This window comes from Sander vitreus, chromosome 8 (genome assembly GCF_031162955.1).
Source record: "Sander vitreus isolate 19-12246 chromosome 8, sanVit1, whole genome shotgun sequence".
Lineage (NCBI taxonomy): Eukaryota > Metazoa > Chordata > Actinopteri > Perciformes > Percidae > Sander > Sander vitreus.
In genome coordinates, this window is record NC_135862.1 from 21,583,984 (window position 1) to 21,603,780 (window position 19,797).

At 39.6% G+C, this 19,797-nt stretch overlaps 1 protein-coding gene and 1 non-coding gene across 2 annotated transcripts; both read left to right on the forward strand.

Moving 5' to 3' along the window:
- The first annotated feature begins 88 nt into the window (after positions 1-88).
- trnar-ucg (transfer RNA arginine (anticodon UCG)) lies at positions 89-161 on the forward strand. Its single transcript has one exon. It is a non-coding gene; the product is annotated as a tRNA-Arg (tRNA).
- A 364-nt stretch (positions 162-525) lies between these two features.
- LOC144521564 (Golgi apparatus membrane protein TVP23 homolog A-like) lies at positions 526-1,959 on the forward strand. The gene is made up of 6 exons (XM_078256120.1): positions 526-656; positions 975-1,119; positions 1,276-1,365; positions 1,482-1,610; positions 1,705-1,833; positions 1,933-1,959. The coding sequence occupies exons 1-6, from the start codon at positions 526-528 to the stop codon at positions 1,957-1,959; spliced, it is 651 nt and encodes a 216-aa protein (XP_078112246.1).
- The last annotated feature ends 17,838 nt before the right edge of the window (positions 1,960-19,797 follow it).

A 19,797-nucleotide genomic window follows, 5' to 3' on the forward strand; every position in this document is an offset into this window, starting at 1 on the left:
GAAAATGGATTAGCCACACCACACATTCAAGGTAACAATTGTTAAAAGCAGTTAAAATGAAATGATGTCACTACCTTTGACGTGTTGTGGCCGCGTGGCCTAATGGATAAGGCGTCTGACTTCGGATCAGAAGATTGCAGGTTCGAGTCCTGCCGCGGTCGTTGTTTTGTGATGTTGAAGACAATATTTCGCCTCATTGTTGCCTTTAGCAAAAATGTAGATCCGTTATCTGTCATCAATGCTATGCGAGAAGCATTATGTTAGTGTTAAAAAGAGAAACATTTACCTTGAAATAATTTTAAACCCACCTCTCTGATGTGGATGTGAATACAGTGACCGAGGATGCAGTGTCGGTCTTATTTCACTGCAACACTTGGCTTATTCCAGCCCTGTAATACAGCCTCGCGTTCCCGTAAAGGTAGGCTACTAGGCTTTACTTTACACATCTACGACCCTAAACCAATGGGTATTTTCTGTCTCTCTCTAAATGTAGCTAGTGTTTGCCGTATTGTATGAGCTAGGTCTATGCTCTGGGATGATTTAATCCTGTTGTGTTTTGTCGTTGCTTGTCAGACGATGGCGGATGATACGGAGGATGTTGCGCTGGACTTTGCTGCTGACGAGCAGGAGAGGGCGCGGAGAAGCGCAGTCATAAGGTGCAATGCAGGACATGATTTATTTTCAAATGAACTAATTTGTCTTGTACAATTTTTTTTCTTCTATTTTGCTTTAATTATATACCTATAAAATTAAAAAGAATGCATGCCAACTTAGTGTAATTTAAATCACTTAAAACGTAAACAAATCGCAACAATTTACTTGGAGTTATGCTCTCTCACATGTGTTTTTTCAGCAAACTAAAATATGCTGAAAGGTGCAGTTGCTGTAAAACTAATTTGTCTCTGCTTGCTTTAATTATGCTTTATTGGCATTTTAGGCTCTTCATCATTTTTAATCATGTGCCTTTGGTTTAGACACCCCCTCGCCTCCTTTTTTCACCTGTTCTTCCGGGTGGTTGCCATTGTCGCCTATTTGCTCTGTGACTGGATCAGCGAGAACTTTGCATCATGCTTTGTCCTGATCATCACTCTGCTCTCTTTTGACTTCTGGTCTGTCAAGGTGAGAGGTCAACTAGGCCAGCAGCTAATTCCCCTTACTTTCCTATGCCTCATCCCTTTCCTGCCCTATTGTGCACTTCAGTAGCCTACTGATTAATCCTTTTCTTTCACCTCACTGGTTTAGATTAGGCCTACTCACATTTTTCCTTTGTTTCAGAATGTGACTGGCAGGCTGTTGGTGGGACTACGCTGGTGGAATCAGATCGATGAGGATGGAAAGAGCCTCTGGGTGTTTGAAGCCAAAAAAGTAAGACATTGTTGCCATTTTGAGTGTGGAGGAGCACTTTGGGGATATTAAACATTTGTGCATTGCTGTTTTGTGTGTGTGTGTGCGTGTGTGCGTGCGCGCACATGTGTGCGTAGGCCTCCCGGGGCAAAAACACTGGGACAGAGGCAGAGGCAAGGATATTTTGGCTGGGACTCATCGTCTGTCCTCTCATATGGACATTCTTTTTCTTCACCTCCCTCTTCTCCCTGAAGATTAAATGGCTGGTGAGACACATGTTGCATGCTCTGCATATGCAGTAGAGGCACATCACATAATGTCCCTCTTACTGTAAATGCTTCGTCTCTTTGTCTTCCCCAGTCACTTGTGGTAGCTAGTATTTCCCTCCAAGTGGCTAATCTCTATGGTTACCTACGCTGCAAGGCAGTGGGAGAGGATGGCCAGCCTGCAGACACCCGCTCTTTCATGGGACAGCACCTCCTGCAGCGTGTGAGTGACTAACTGCAGCATTTTTCATCTCTGTCCTGTTAACATGTCAGTGTTCATTGAGATTGAACATGAACTCACTGATAATTTATTCTTTTTCAGCCAGACATAATCTTTGGAATACTATGAAGATTACCTCCTTATGTACAGTCACTCTGCTGTGTTTGTATGTGCTTATGTGTGTGTCTTTACTGTGTGTGTGTGTGTGTGTGTGTGTGTGTGTAAGCGAGAGAGAAAAAGAGAGCGATGGATGCGAGCTGCCTAGTCTCCAAAGTTCCCACAAACTGTATGTAATGTATGGCTGTGCCTTGTTCATGCCATGCTGCTGAGTGTTCACTTCACATATTGCCAATGAATCAGTTTGACTATTATGTCAATAAAAGATGAAAGCATTTTGCATTTTTTCCTACTCTACTGCTGTTGGTTTAACACCATGAAGGCTATCTGCAAATTCTTGAGAGGTAAAAGCATATCGTTTTTAAACAGCTTAGTTTTGCATGTTGTTTGTCTTGCTTCAGTAAGCGTCTACGATAGAAAACACAGGGCTACATCTGATGTAAGGACCCTTAAATATAGCATTAGTCTAGTAGTTTGAAATGGAGTGATTGGCACACCCTGTCTCCGATGTTTGATTGAAATTGTCCCACTATACCTCCAAAAGTTTCAACAGGAAAATGCTTATGTAACCTCAGGTGCAGCAGTTTGATGAAAATGTAGACAGTTGTAATCTGTTCGAGGCCTTTACGTTGTGACGTGTGCTTCAATGCACCTCATTATGAATAAATGCGCAAAAGAACAGGAACTGCACTAAATCATCATCAATCATGTTTGTCTTGAAAAAATAAATAAAAAAATCATTCAGTCATAACTTAATATCCTATAGACCAGTTCATTTATTAAGTGTTTGGATTATAAATCATGTATATATGGTAGAATTTTTTTCTTCCATGAGAAATTGATTCATAGGCTACTGCAGATTACAATCTAACTTGAATGTGATTCCAAACATAATCTTGAGGGGAAATTGGCTATTTTACACTGGCTATGTTGAGCTAGCCCAATTCAAATAATATTTCTGCTTAGTGGTCAAACCATTTAATTTAAAAATAAATGTTAGTTAAGGTATTTCAGCCTATCCTTAAACTGGAATGTAGTGAAAGCTTTAAAAAATAAAAGCATTCTGAACATACACTTTAAAAGTGATTATGATTGAGATTAAATCTTTGTTCGCCCATTTGATATTCAATATTCAGAGTAGCCTAACCCAGGTTTGTGTCTTACATTCTGCCATTATTTGCTGTAAAACGTGGCTAAAAGACACAATGGGAATGACTCTTATTGTATTTTCATTTGGTTCTGGTGTACTTTACAGACATTAAAAGTTCACTAAACATTTTATCCTAACCATATCTGGGAACTGTTCTCCACACAAATGGCTCATACCCCAAAGATCTTTTATTTGTCGAGAATGCTCACATCTACTTTCAGCCTGTGAGCAGTGTAGGAAGGGAAATTATTTTCTCTTGCTCACTTGTCTGAAATATATACACCTAACAAGTATGCCAGTAAATAAAAATTCCAGTGATGAAATAAAATCTGAACCTATAGGTAGCACAATTTGCCTGCCTAGGTCACCAGAATTGTTGTTATGTTGAGCCACCGTGGCAGTGTTACCTTGGGCGTGGCAAATTATTTATGCCTATTTATATAATAGCAGTGGATCAACATTAGAACTAGGCTATCCCTTTGATAATGTAAATCAGGACACGTGGAATTGATTTTCTGAGAAATTGGTAAGGGAGTGCAATAACTTAGCCTACATGTTGAAGAACTGCAGACACATTTAAAGATGAGCTAGATTCTCACGAAGACTTTGGACTGAAAAAGACCTTTGAAATTCTGATGGCACCATTTGTGCATTTGAGGTTTTTTTCTTCAATAGAAGATCACAATATGGCCTCGTTTATTTAAAAGAAATTATAAATATACATTGATATAGCCTATATAAGGTTAAGAAATATTAGGCTATATAAGGTTAAGAAATATTAGGCTACTTCATAGGCTACTGATGAAAATAATGTCAAATTATAAAAAGCCCCACAAACGCTTTACATGGACCTTGAGGTGATGCTGTTTTGTCACCTGCTGCTTCCAGGGTCAAGGATGAACTTTAAATCTCAAAGCCAACATGGATGAAGATCCCTCCAACTCCTCAGGAAAAAAAGGGAATTTGAATATATCTACAATATGCATAACTAAAACTCCATATGATCAAAAGCTCCAGAATGGACCACTGGAAAACGGCTTTGTCTTGTTATTAGTAGTAGTAGGCCTACCCGAAGTAGAAGAAGCAGTGGTGAAGAAATCAACCAAAAGCAAGACAACATTTTTTAGGAGTGACACATCTTGCTTGAGCTCGGACATTCTTTGGTGCCGGCGGACTCTGTGATTGGTCAACACGCCGCCCTGGTCCTGGTATGACGTCAGTGCGGGAGCGAGTAGAGGAAGCGCGCAGACCGGAGGAGAGGCAGAAGCTGGAGGACTGAAGATGAAACCGGACGCACCTGAGAGCAGCAGCGCTGACTCTCTACAAGGGCCCGATGTAAACGCAGTAAATGTCATCTGGAGAATTCGTTACGACCTAAAGTTGAGGACATTTCTCTCCAGAGTCTGCTTTGCTAATGAAAAAGGTAAGAAACGCGTGTGTAAATAGCCTACAGTAGGCTATTTGCACGCACGGCTCTACATTTGACCAGCTTTGAATCAGTTCTCATGCCATGTCCATGTGTCTTATGCAGAGAATTTGTTGAGAATTTAGGGACACATACGATGTATGTTCAGTTATTATTACTATTTTTTTTTAACATGGGGTGACATTATTTAACCACCACAAACGCCCTTGCGGAACATTTAAAATGAGGATAGGCTATCTCTGGTCCCTATTCAGACAAAAACCCTTGTTCTTGAAAGTGCCAGAATATTAAAACACGCTTCTCGGCATATTATTATGATCAGTAACAAATTGGTTTCTGTAATAGCTTATGCGGATAATCCATGTGATGTGAACTAGTCTAGTTTTAGCAGAAGTAGGCCAATCGCAACTCTCATTAAAAGTAGGGATTCGTTGCCCCCAGGAGCACTGAAGAGCCCAGAGCGAATTAAAGCATCTTAAAACCCAGCTCAATTTACATTTAGTAGATTTTTGAAAAGAGTCAGCTGTTGATATCGGAGTATCATTAAATCTGCTGCATTAAAGAGACGTTTCGTTACCTAACGCTGTCTCAGGTTCATGGTCATTTTCAGGCCGCCCTATTTGGTCACACTGACTTTTCATGATCATCCAGTAAGACAAAATAGGCTGAAAAAGTAGCTGCTATTACTCTATACAAACATGTGTTCTAAAGCCTGTATCTTCATGAGTTTACAACATAAGTCAGGTTGTAAAATATCACCAGTCATTCATTGTGAGTGTTAAGATGTACCCTATAGCCATATAAAAAAGCATGGCAGGCTAGCAGTGAGTCTAAATGTTGCCTTAAATGAAAAATACCTCGTTTAAAAGGAGATGTAGTGTGACAGAAGACAGGGCTTTTCCTGCAAATTAACTGTGTGGTTGTCTTAGCCTATAAAGTGGATTTATTGAAATGCTAGCTACTTAATACGTAACATGTGACTTGCTTGTTTTTCTAATAGGCCTAGGTCTTTTGCCGGTTTAAACTAGATTATTAAAGTCTCTCCGGAGTTTATAACAACAGACATTTGACACTGTTAACTATGTAGGCTAATATTATCCCTATTCCTAATAGGATGTTAATTGAAAGAAATGCTAATGCAATAAGCTCCCCACATACATAGGCCTACGTAGGCTAGATACAAAATAACGTTTTTTTTAATTTTCTTACTGAAGCCTATGTAATCATATATTTTTTGAAAGATGCTTTTCAAATATAGCCTTATAAAATGAGACATTTATATTACATAAAGTAGAATTAGGTCACTGTAAAATTGAATAGGCCTACAACCAAACACCTTATATATCACGACAGGAATATTTGACGGCTGGACGCTTAACTTTGAAGCTTCTTTACACACACACACACACACACACACACACACACACACACACACACACCACACACCCCACACACACACACACAACACACACACACACACACACACACACACACACACACACACACACACACACACAATATGTGTTAGCCTAAATGTTTAAATGTAGGCTACACGTCCGATCTCCTCTTATCATTTCGTGCCAGGCTGCTGTTACAGTATTCTCAGTGTCCCGTATTTAAACAATAATAAATGTGTTTTAATATTCTAGGCTTACTAAAGAATCTTCATCCTCCTTCTAGATCACGTCAGCATCACGTCGGGCTACATCACTGTGAGAGGGGGGTCTGTTTCTGTCTTTGGTTATCTAGCTGTATGAGTGTTAAATGCCTGTCATAAAGCTAGATAACCGAAAGTAGAAATGACCTCCGTAACGTTGTGTTCATTCCCGATAAAAAAAAAAGAGAGAGGGGATTCCTCAGGCTTTAAACTCTAAAAGGTAAGAAAATAGTTTTGCTTTGTGGTTTGTGATTTTATTGTGATGAAAATTAGCATCAAATAATCCCAAATAGTACAAAACGTAGGCTAAATATGACGTCTCAGTTTTTTATATAGCATAATAAGTGAGGTTTTTTTTTCTTCTTTTATAATAAGCACAAACGTTTAGTATGGCAGATTTATTGGCATTTTAATAGTTTACAGAGTATTTTCTTTACAGAAAAAAAATGTTTATCTGTTAATTTATATATATTAGTGTTACCCTAACCCTGTTATCCGTCATGCCATTATGGGGTCGTTTTAAAGAAAACAAAAATGTATTTGAGACAATATTGAGATAAAAAGTTAACCGAGCTTATTATAGAGTTTGATAGTGTTTTTTGCATATATAGTGTTTATCTCAATTTATCTTTATTTTGAGGATTCAGTATACCAGCTGTAAAATGTACTAAGGGCCTATACAGTTAATATCTGGCCCTGTTTTAGGATGGTTAGGGTTGCTGTCCATTCAGGCTTTTTTTCAGAGCAGATATTTTGACTTGGTACTCATAACATATATACATATACTGTACATATACACATAACATGTCCCAGTAAGTCATGACAGTGAGGCAGTGAAGCAGTTGCACAATATCAGGACCCAGAAACTGAAGCAGCTAAATGGAATTCAGCCATCATTCATTTTGTTATTTACACCTGTGCTTTTCCCACTGTGACGTGTCTTCGTCGTGTCTTCTGTGAAAAAACAATAAAGCTAAAGTCCTCGAGGATTTCTCTCAGGGATCCCTGGAGGTTCCTGCTTTGGGACACACTGGTGTGTTGCCATGCCATCCCTATTAGTCAACGCTCACATTTTACCAAAGCAGATCCTCTGGACTTATCCTTTGCATTTCACAGCATACTGCTCAATTAATTTACTTTAATATTTTGGAAGAGTATTTTCAATGTATTATATATTTAGATTTCACCTGTGATACTCAGTTATTCAAAAAAAGAAAAGGGAGGCTACAGCTTTGTCCAGGCACTCATGTCTCTGGGACTTCTAATAATGCAGTTGAGTGATGTAGCACCCTATACACACACAGGGTTAAAGGATATATAAAGCTGTAGCTAATCTTGGAACCTTTGGGGTACATTGTGTTTGCCTCAATGAGAAGGCCAAGGCCATCCTGTAGACAGGAGCTGAACTTTTTAACTTGGTACTTTTGCATACGCTCAGCCCGGAGAATGCCACTAAAGCCTAAAGAGCACCAAAGTGAGATGAGTTTTCATTCACTCTGTTAACTACCTATTGTAGTAGAGCTTGCTGTCAAACTTGGCTAATTGCTTCGTTTCACAGCGAGATATTGGATATGTGAAAAGGCCGTGGTCCAAGTCTGTTCCCTTCGCCTCCTTAATGAATGGGAATAAAAACACTTGAGGCTTTATTTATGGGATGGTCCAAGGCATTCTTGTTTCAACCTGTGTACATGTATAATGCAAATGATCCTTTTTGTGCTTTTGTTGTAGCAAAAATACACACTCATGCACACAAAAAACACAACAGGGGACTGCACTTTAAATCAGAAAAGGCCAGAGATTTAAACGTTTTGGTAACTCTATAACCAAGACTCGGTGCACATGTAAAGTGCTGCTGGTTTAAAGAAAAAACTGAAGCAATTGTTTAGTTAAGAGGCAGTGTTTAGCTATACCGATATAACTAAAAGTGCAACATGTGCTTTTCATGTTTTATTCCTCTGTTTTCTCTCTTCCATCTGCTCCTGATACAGACTTCCAATTAACAACATTGAATGATCGGGGATTCCTGAAAAGAGGGCAGAACCATCATTAAAAGAAAACGAGGAGAGAGGGGAGGAAAAAATGGTCGGTCCGGAAGTGCCACCTCCTCCTCTCCCGTGCCCCCACTCCTCACCCTTTTTACCCAGAAGCCTCTGATGCCATCTGTACTGCCAACGGGGGACACTTTTCCCGTGCCAGGAGGTGTACAAAGACCCTACTGGATCCCTGGAGTATGGGCGCGCTCAGAGGAGCCATCTTGGGAGATGTTGCCGTGACACCTAAAATGGCTGAGCTGGCATACGAGGTAAGCTGCATCATGGTTTTGTGTTGGGTACCAGTGCTGATGGTGATGGGCAGGAGGTTGGGGAGTGTGTGTGATTGTATGATGGGGGATGGGGGCATTAAGAAGGATGAGGGAAAGAAGGAGAGTTTTCCATTTCCTCCCCAGTCACACATGGCCTCTCCCTTTTCCTCTCTATATTCTGCTCCTAATTAGCAGTTAAGGGGTGATGTGAGGGGGGTGGCGGGTGAGAAAGGGTGGTTGGTGGTAGGAGGTGGGGGGTGGTAGCAAACAAAATTAATGAGCTGGCACTGGTTGAAGGAAACCTGTCATCCTCTCTTGTCATGGTGCTTCTTTACTCCCTGATGCACACCAGGCAGTGGTGTACGTCATGTTTCCACTTGACAAACCTCATAGATTAATTCATGCAAAACTGCTTTTATTATGAGATTCACATATTTAGTACAGTATCTTAACTATCTTAATGTGCTGAACCCCCTGGTGAATTCTGTTTAGGAGGAGATCCGTGCATAATTCCTACTTGGGGAATTGCATTATTGTTTTTAAAAGTACAACCATTCCAATCTTAGATTTAATTTGCTATATGAACAAAGATATTTTTGGCTCACAAAGCAGTTCTTTATCTGTAGTGATAGCAGCACTGAATATTAGCAGTGTATAATATTTATATCACAATGCTCATCAGAACATTTGAAATGCTTCAAATGGCATTTTTGAAACACTTCAAATACTGGTTACATGTTTAGTCCCAAACATTTGATATTGATTACAACTCTCAGTATATATAAGCAATATGAATCTGCTACTGCAACACTGCTCACATGATTAAGAACTTTATTTTACACACACACACACACACACACACACACACACACACACACACACACACACACACACACACACACACACACACACACACACACACACACACACAGACTAAAAATGTCAAACATCACTGATGTAAAATTGTCACATTCTTTCAAAATCTGACATGGGCAAATATCAAAGCTCCAAACCTTTACCACTTCCATCCCTGTAAGCTCTCAGACACACTAACATACACACACACACACACACACACATACAGATCCTGAGAGCGCCTCTTATCATGGCGTAGAGCAACTCTGTAACCCTGGTGGCTCTGGCAGCAACCTAAAGCAGAAAAGAGAGACACGTGAGCATGTGTGTCCAGGACCAACATGTGCAGCTGCAGTGCTTATGTGTTAATGAACAGTGCCGTGCATTTTCACATTATCATTCAGCTCCGCTCTCTCGCTCTCTCCCCTCTCAATAGCTGTTTAGTCCCCCACCCCCCGCCCTAAGTAAAGGCCTGCTTTCCCACCATTGTGGGAGCTGGTGCTGCGGCGGGCCTGGGCTGGGGGGCAGGGTGGGAAAGACCCTCCAGACTAGACATGAGCAGATGCCTGAGACATTAGACTGTCGTGCGGATCACCGGGGTCGGGCGAGCTGCTGAGTTTTAATGTGTGAGCAAGTGTATGTGTGTTTGATATGTGTGATGGGGTGGGGGGGGTGTGGTATTCCAGGCCCTGGAGTGCCACCTGACTGTTCATTAGTCTATTCAGCCTCCTCTGCATGTCTGAAAGGCATGGAGATGCTGTTTTGAGAAGGATTTTACTGGCATGAGAGATGCATTCATAAATGAGATGCGTATAAAAGGTCAGGCCTGTCACACAGTAGATCACGGTTTGCCATTAGATTCTATCAAAGGCCTAATGCAACAATGTTTAAACACCACAGATGCATTTGTAGGTCTTTTATTGATTAAGAATATGATTTTATTTTATGCATTGTGTCTGTCATGCAGACAGAATCTACATGTATTTGTATTGCTCTCAGGTGGTGAAACAGACAGACATCATGTAAATCTCACAAGACAGTTGTATGCACAGTGTATCACCGAGAATGACTCAGCTGAGGCAATGGGTGTGCCTAACAAGCTGAATGATGTAACCCAGTAGATAATGATTATTAATGAGCTTCATACTGTACATGTGCCTCCACAAAATGTGTAGGCATGTGCAGCCCACATGTCAAAAGATTATTCCCTCTCTTTATTCATATGAACGACTCAAAGCTGTCTTTATAATTGCATTTGCCCTGCTCATATGTGCTAGAGCACATTGCTTCGGGCAGATTAGACAGAAGGGAGAAAGCATGGTGAAGGCAAGAAATTAATCTTGGAGATACTGTAGCTTGCTTCATGCTATATATCTACAGTATGTTGCAGATATATACATAGGGGGGAGAGATGATGAAATTGTGGCTTTCTTAAAGTCAAACTAAAGATTGGCTTGTCAAGAAAGGGTTAAAGACAGTGGAGACAAATGTATACGCCGCGTATGTAAAGGAGTCACCAGAGGCAGGTGGAGCACATGGGCAGCCATGTTTGTGTTACCTCTGCATTAGCTTGTGTTAGCTTGTGCAGTGCTAAAGCAGTTTACAGCCTGCAAGGAGCTGGGGCATGAAGGACTAGTGTGTGTCTGTGTGTGTGTGTTTGTAAAGAGTAAGGGGGGGGGAGGTTAGTCTGCAACTGTATGTGACAGCTGCGGCAGTCGACAGAGACAGCGTGGTCAAAGAGAGTGGGTGACTGAAGCAAATTTGTCAGTGAAATGTATTTGTCCTTACTATGCCTGCTAAAAGAGCACTATTTCTAGTATTTGGAGGATGTAAAAATGAGTGACACACACACACACACACACACACACACACACACACACACACAGACAGATACATGCACACAGAACATGACTTCATCTAATGATTACTGTTCTGACTAGTTATACTAGTTACTAGCAATATGCAGCTAGACGTAACATGCAATGAGCATTAGGGCGTGAACACAGAATTAAAATACGCTATCAAGGTGAGCTTATCTTGATTTTAATAGTATAATGTCTCATAAACACTTTGGTGAAACTGCTTAAGAGTGTGGTTCTAATCTGCTCTGAAACAAACACAGTTTTCAATTAAGATTGTCTGAATCCAGAGCGGCTGAACGGTGAGGTCAGCAGCTTTGACACCGGTCCAAGAGGATTTAGGATGTGAACGTCCCTGAATATTTCTCTGCGCGCTGTAGACACAGTAACTTCAATATTCATTCTTCAATTCCTTCTTGTACATTACCTAAAAACTGACAAAAATGTATTTCCCCTTCAGAAAATGACAGAATATAAATTACTTATAAATCCTTTCTTTCTTCTCTCTTTCCTCTATTATTCATTATTAACTATGTATTGCTTTTGCCATGTGGGATTTTCATTGCAAGAAAATTATAATGTGTGACATGATGAAGTGACAGTAGCCGGCGCCCACTTCCAATTCTGTGTGGGTGAAGCAGCGTAGCCATAGTAGCGATAAAATGTTAATACCGCATCGCTCCTGGGTTACCTCTTCGGATTCTCCTCACTATGTGTGGACACTATTAATGTTTTAACGGCTCTACTGTGATATATAAAGCCCGGCTCAGGGGCCGCCCATAGTCTTGGATGAGGTCCAATGTGGGTCAAGCAAGGCTCATCTGGGGTTTTTTTTATGCAACTTTGGCCAAGACTAATCTAGCACAAAGCCTGACATTAAGTATCTTATAGGAAGAAGATGGAGAAAAGTTTCTACATCCCAGGCTTTTCAGATTATGTCTGTTGGCTGTGGCATCCCTGAGCAGGGGTCCTGTATGGTCTAATGAAAGTAGAGGAGAATTAGGTGACTGAGCCTTTAAGACAGACCCCCTTTGTAATCATATCAGGAGGAGATGAGGTTCTAGGGTGAGGAGAATTAGTGGGGAATCCTTGGTGTGGCCTCATTTTTACATGTACGTAAATTTGATACCACGGTAAAGGCTGAAAAAAATGGGGGAAAAGTCCAGAGCATACTCAAGTCAAGTTCAAGTTCATGGGTGCAGCCACTCTGTCTGCATCCAGTCGGAGGAGTTAAGAGAGTCTGTGGCCACCCTAGAGTAAAGGAGGAGGAGGCGTTGGGTGGGTGGGGGGTACATAGCCTTTGACCTCTGTTAGGGTTGCTATGGGAAAGAGGCCGGTGGGCTCAGTAATGTACAACTGAAAAGGCCGAACTGTCAGAGCTGTCCAGCAGACATCAAACCCCCCCCCCGCCCTCCACCACCACACATGCACAGACTAACGCTAACCCATTCACACATACTCACAGATGGCACTGGCCAGCTTGGGAATGTTGATGTGAGAGAACGCTTTATGTTCATCAGACACCATTATAATTCATCCAGCCGTTAGAGTTACACATTACTAGTTACTTCCTCAGTGCAGACACACTATTGTGTTTAACCAATTCTGTCTCATTTTTCAGCCTCATCCTACAAATCTGATTAACCATTGTGTGTGTGTGTGTGTGTGTGTGTGTGTGTGTGCTGTGGATTTATGGGCTTATCAGACACAAAATATACTACTACTGTTGTAAAACAACACTTAAAATAAATAAAAGAACTGCTTGCATTGCAAACAAAGAGCTTTGTCTCCTTCCCCTAGTTCTATAAATAAAATCAACCACAAAAAAGGGCTTCCCAACTAAAACAACTCAAGTCTTTTCAACCAGGATCCATCTTCTGTGGCCCATACTCCATACTTATGGTATCTTTTCTGTTCTCCATCTGTCTGGATAAACTACATGTATATATATAAAATAATCTGTGGCATCAGTTAAGCATATATAGTTCTGTCTGCTCAATTTGAAATGATCAGTGTTGGCTATGTGTCAGAGAGGGCATGCAAATCCCCTGATTGTAATGTGTGCATGTTTCCATGCCCCCTCTGTAAATGTGTGCAAGTGTGTCCTCATTTAAGGTTGTATTCATTCAGGGGAGGGGTCTCAGGAATAAAAGAGCGCCTATTTGCATACGCTGCATGCTGTCTGCAGAGAGGGAGCAGTCAAAAAAAGATATCAGAGGTGGACAAAGAGAACAAGGACAAATCCTTCATTGTGGGGTTGGTGGGAGAAAAGGCTTGTCTGAATTGGGGAGTGGGTGAAAATTGACAGAGAAAGAGTTCTGACTGGTTCCCTGTGGGGATAAAAGCCTTAAGATCTCTCCATGCATACAGCCTGAAAATTGGAGAGAAGAACAACATGCAGGCGCCTATTTTTACAGGGCATGAAAAGGAAGTTTGTTTTTCTGAAACACTGCCTACAATTCTGATGTACAAAACTAAAAAATCATGACAAATCATTACAAATTCAGTATTGTCAAAACACACTCATCAGCATTTTGAATAACGCTAATAAAGAGCTTAGGTTCGCAGAATCATTATTACCTTTTACATATTGGTTCTTAACAACATATCTCCACAGACTTGCGTTTCTATGGCAGTACTTGTGGCCCTTTTTTGTTTTTGTGGTTTTAATCTTTTTTCAAACAAATGTTTCAAGCACTTTGCAAGCTTTAAAAAAATGCTTTACAAATAAAGCTTTTAATTAATATTAGGAATGATGTATGTACTAGTTCTTGACAAAACTAATGAACCGTTATGCTTTTTTTTGTCAATTTCTGTCTAATCCTAGAGAAAGTATGTATTGTAGTGGAAAAAAATCGTGTGAAATATTATTACCCACAGTGGAAGAGTTTATAGAATAAAGTTTTATTCTTATGCTAATGATTCTCTCCATGTTTATCCTCAGGATGGGACAGGATCTGCAAGCCTCTCGGCACTCTGTGGGAACCTGCTGGGGCACAAGAGACTCATCAGAGACTCTCAGCACAACATGAGAGAGATTAACAGTCACCTAAATGAGGAAGAGTCGTATATGACTGTAGAAACAAAGTAGATCATCTGTAAACCTGAAATGTATAGGCCTAACTCAACATATGTCTGTTATCCATGAAAATACCAAGTTTATTTTAAGACACTTTAATGATAAAGTGGTGTGTGATTCGACATGTTTACACAGATCTATTATTTTCAAAATTGCAAATATAAAAAAAACCTTGAATGTTCCCACTTCTCACTCAAGAGATTATGTGCATTTCCATCACTAATTTTTAATGAATCATTAATGGATTCATTGTTCTCATATGTCTAAATTGAAATGGAAAATTCAAGATATAAATGCTTTAATAATAAAGTGAATTGTTTTAAGTTTACTGCTGACACTTCTTTGAAATAAAAATGATGGAAATATTATCTCTCTGTTCCAGTCTTGTTTTTGAGCACTATTGTGTTTTATTTTGGTGACCAATTAGGCAGGGAACAATATATTATTATAACACTGGATTATTACACTGCTGACATGCTAAAGGATGTGTTTTTATATTGAATATTTTCAGTTCTGTCGTTAATTTTCAAAAAAAGCAATTAAATTACATCTAAAATAGACAATGTATTTAGGAGTCAAGCCTGCAGGGCCCTCTCTCTCTCTCTCTCTCTCTCTCTCTCTCTCTCTCTCTCTCTCTCTCTTTTTTGAAATTCACCTGGTGTGTGAGGATGGTGAGACAAAGGGTTTTGATTGACCCCGCATTAAGTTTTAATTAGGAGGAGCAGACAGAGGGACGTGTGTTGAATCAGTGTGGGAAAGAAAAGTTCATCAGCAACAAAACTCAGTGGACAAAAATAACCGTGCCCACTATTAAAATATATAATAAGCTTTTGTTCCTTCCCCTTATTTTTTATATATCAGAAAAAAATGTAAACAGGTCATTTTTGTATCATGGTGCAATCACATTGTGCAGATTATTGTTACTGCAAAAAAAACAAGTAAGTCCCAAACTAATGACTTAAAAAGAGTGTGTTGAAAATCTGGATAAAAATGTGTTGTTTGCTTTAAATCCCAATCGATTACCCACCAGGGCCCAGTTTGGATGATTAATCAGGTTTTGGGATTACAGGCCTTCCTGGTGTCAGTCGGGCCTCAATCAGTGTCCCACTGATCTGTGTCCGGAGTCAAACAACAGATGGACACGCGTAGGGTCAACAGGGGATTATTTCAGTCCCTTTAGGCTATGTGGAAACAAACGCTTAAAATAGACCAATGTCCATTAGTTACGACTGAGTCCAGAGTTTAGTAATTTCCTCTCGGTGACATTTAAATGTTTTTATTTCTTATATTTTATTTTATTTTTTTTTTTTTAAGCAATGAAAACATATGGTATTATTTTATTCAATGATAAAATGTGTTTAAAACATAAAATAGTATATAAAACGTATTTACTTTTAAAAACAGCAGGATATTATAGTACTAAAGTGCATGGTAGCTGAGTTTGATCTTTATACTGTAAATATGCCAACATTTATTTGAATTTGAAATCAGTGATGAAATTTACAGCAACCTTTTTTTCACTTTTGCATTTGAAATAATAATAAAGAGTAAAAGTACCACCATCTCATTATGTGAGAGAAATTTAAAAATAAACAAAATATGAGAAACTTTACCAATCACAGTAATCACAGCAGCATAAGTTTGAGAATACTATAATACATTTTGAGCATAATATACTAAATGAAACATCCAGAAAACAAAAATAAAGATAGGCTATTGAATATACCAACCAGAAATATTAACTGAATAAAAATAGGCACAAATAAAGATAGGTCAGAAGGGAGTTGCAGTAAGAATTTAATTAAATAAGTAGGGTGAAAAGAGTGTAAAACCACTGTGTTTTACTAAATCTAAAATTATACTCATGTAGCAGTGGAGATCTCACCCATGGAGGGTCGTGCCAGAGTCAGCATGTTTTATTAATCCATCCAAACTCTACAGTGGCTGATTTTGGTGATTAGTCCCCCCCCATTTCATCATAAAAAAAAAAAAGTGTTCTATTCTGTTGACTTTATCCTATAGGCTACTTGGGTTAAATATTGCTTTTTGAGGAGTGTCTTGTGAGGCCAGGCGCCTGGCCAGGGACCTGTTGGTGAAGTTCCTACAGGTCAGCAGGGGGTCAGGGGTCATGATCTGGACAGTCCCCCAGAGGACATTAAAAATAGGCTGTAGAGATGCTGATGTCAGGAGCCGTCTGAGCCAGAGCCAAAGGTCAAGGGCCGCTAATTAAGTGGCCATTTCCTGCTATTCCCCATTGACCAGACAGACAGGAAAATGCCTGAAGAAGTCGATTTACCGGAAGTTCATTAACCCTGGTTACTAGAAAACATTTAGGGACTGGAACAACAGATAATATAAGGGGGGACACAATAGCAGGTTCACCTCCGAGGAGCTTTTTACAGAGGGAAATAAAAAGAAAACCCACTTTCAAAATAACGTTCAGCCTGTTTAGCTCAAAAATATAATGAAAGTTTAATATCTTTAACATCATTTAGACTTTCATACAAGTATAGCACTAAATAGTATAGATGCAAATAAACATTGATGGATGACTTTCAGCTCAATAATCTCACATTAAAACCGATTAAGAAGCAACACGAGAGAGAAACATAGAGGCAGGACCTCAGAGCTCAAGTTGAAGAATCCAAACATTTTGGAGGGAAAGTCGGTGGAAGCTGTTTATGCCTTTCCAGCCACTGAATTAGCCTATGTGTATGATCCTTTAGCATAAGAATGGAGATGGGGCCTGTGAACTCCTCTGACACTGACCTTTCTCCCAGGATGTGAATAGTATCACTCAAGGGCTGCCTGGCAGCCTTTCAGTCAGACCTGAGCCTTGCCCTCGCCTAAAACTCCTAATCAGGCTGATTTAATGTATCCTACAAGTCCTTCCTCACCACCCACCCCACTGCTGCTTCAGAGGAGTCGCTCCGTAGCCATTTACTGGAGGGCACACACTCTTTACAGTCCTGCCTCTGGGCCCCTGCACTTTGGGAAGTTAGAGGAGCTGGTTTGAAACAACAGGGGGCCCTTTCTCCTTGCAGAGTCTGGCTCTCTTTATAATCAATTGGTTCCTCCTCTGAGGAGCTGATGCTTAATCCAAACTACGTTGGATTTCTCAAATAGTTTAAGAATGATAATATGTAAAAATCTAACTTTTTTTGAAAGGCTCCAGTAGAATGCCTAGCTTCTGCAGTCAGCTGGAATTGACTGTGGAAGCAACAATCAAATATGAATTAGAGAAAGAAATACAAAGACAAGTAAAGCTCTACATTTAGCTAATTGTTTACATTTATTTCTAATGTAGGCTAATACGTAATTTTGGAGCATGTAAGGTTAGATATCAATTAGGAATTCTCTGTAGGAAAAAGGGTGTAGTGCTGAAAGGACAGCGCCAAGTAGAAACTGATCCTGGAACAGATGAATACGCATATACCGACAAAACTCATCTCAAAATAAAAGTTTGCACACCATTATCGCAAAATGAAACCTAAAAATCACCACGAAATGATACCTAGTGTCAAAGTGAAATAAGTTCTTCAAAGAAAAACGGGTTCATTTTCCAAAAATGATCTCATAAAGTTTAAGTAATTCTCTGGTTTGTAAATATAATTTGAAGAAACTACGTGTACTTCTATGATATTCCTACAAAAAGATTTAGGTATAGCCAGTTTACAAATTTACAAATTAATAATTCTTAAGTCATGTTTAAAAAGTATATTCCAATGATCAAATACAGTCATGTATTTTTTTTTTCGTTCTTGTTTTAGTTGCCTGGATGTTAATTTACACCTTTTCATTTACGACTTTACATGAGTGTTTACTGTTTACAGCCAACGTGCCTCCCTTAATTGATGCGTAAAACCATCAGTGCAGCGTGCACCGCCTCTTGTTGCAGCTCATTCCCGGCCTGTAATACAGTTAATGGACAGCCGGTGTAATGTAGTAGTTCCTCTGAGAGCCAGCCTGCACAAGCTCGGTGGACTCAATCAGTCTTCTATTAAAGGCGACTTGGCACACACATGATTATTTGGTTGGGCTTTTAAATGGTAGGTGATACCATTAATTCAAAATAAAGAGACACGTGTAAAAATGACGGCTCGTCATGCGATTAAGTTGGACTACAATTGGGTTGTTAATAACTAATAATGCAAAAATAATGCGAATACCACTTTTGTATCATACATTTGTCGAGGATACAAAAAAGTAAAGTCACGTTTATTATGCAACATGCCGCTTGCAGCTTACAGCCCTTTGATTTCCGTTATCACCGTTTTATGAGAAATTTTAAAAAGATCTATTTTTATTTACGATATTTCCTGAATTGGTTTTTATAAGGCGTTCAAACGAAAATGAACTGTAATCACATGTAGCTATGGGAAGTGCAAACAAGCTGTCACGATTATTCAAGACAATGCAAATGGAGAAATTTACATAAAGGACAACGGCAAGTCAATTAACTCTAAAATAGGCAAATAAAAAGAAAAAGGTTGTAGCCTAATTAACCATTGAAATACAAGTAACCAATAGGCCTACGTTATTTTATCATTTTTATTATCTTTACGAACGTTGTGTGCTCTATCTTGATATCTATTTCATTTATTGCTAATTTAAAGTGAACTCAGGAAAAACAATTTACATTCAAGATGTCATCTACACACCCAAATCTAGCCTTCTAAGAAGCTTTCCACTCTTAATATGAGGGTTAAAATGCAGGTTAAGGTTTTGTGGTAAAGCTAAACAGTGTTTGGTGCTGCACAGGCAAAGAAACGTGGTATCTAAACTACAAAAAGCATTTACTTGTTTGTGTCCAAACCAACCGGATGCCCTCCTGAGTGTGTGAGTGAGGAGAGGAAGCGTCTGATTCTTTATGTCCTTTTTTGTCACCGTGCTTATGTTTGCACATCTGCACATCAGTGTCCATGTCTACTGTATATGTGGGGACAACATTCAGTGAGGGATAAACCCTCTGTTATGACTGCTGGTTTTGTCTTGTCTCGTGTAAAATTTCCCCCAAAGAAATAAGCTGTTTTCCAAATTTACATCTGAGCAGAGGGAGTAGGATAGGGGGGATCTCAATAAGACAGTAAGGATATTTTGTTTTGTTAATAAAAACACAAATGCACGTCTACTGAGTCAAGAAGAAAAAAGGGTTTAGGGACAGGAGGGAATAAAGAGAGTGACGGTATGTGAGAAAAAGAGAGATGAGCCCATATTGAGACACAATCAGCAGTGTGCGCATGCTCACATGAGGCTCATCAAAGCTTCACGCTGTGCAGGTTGGCATTTTTCAAAAAGCCACGTGAGGATGCAGCCGTTCCCTTCTCTCACAAATCTGTCATGACATGCTGGTTAGCTTGGCTGTGACTGGCTAAAGACAATGTTAACCAGCCAAAGGTGAAAGGTAAAAATGTAGCATGGCTGCTTGGAAATGCTACTTACTGCAGCTGAAAACTGATTCTATTTATGAATAAAAACAAATAGATAGATGTGCAAAAATATAATTTTGACTACAAATATAA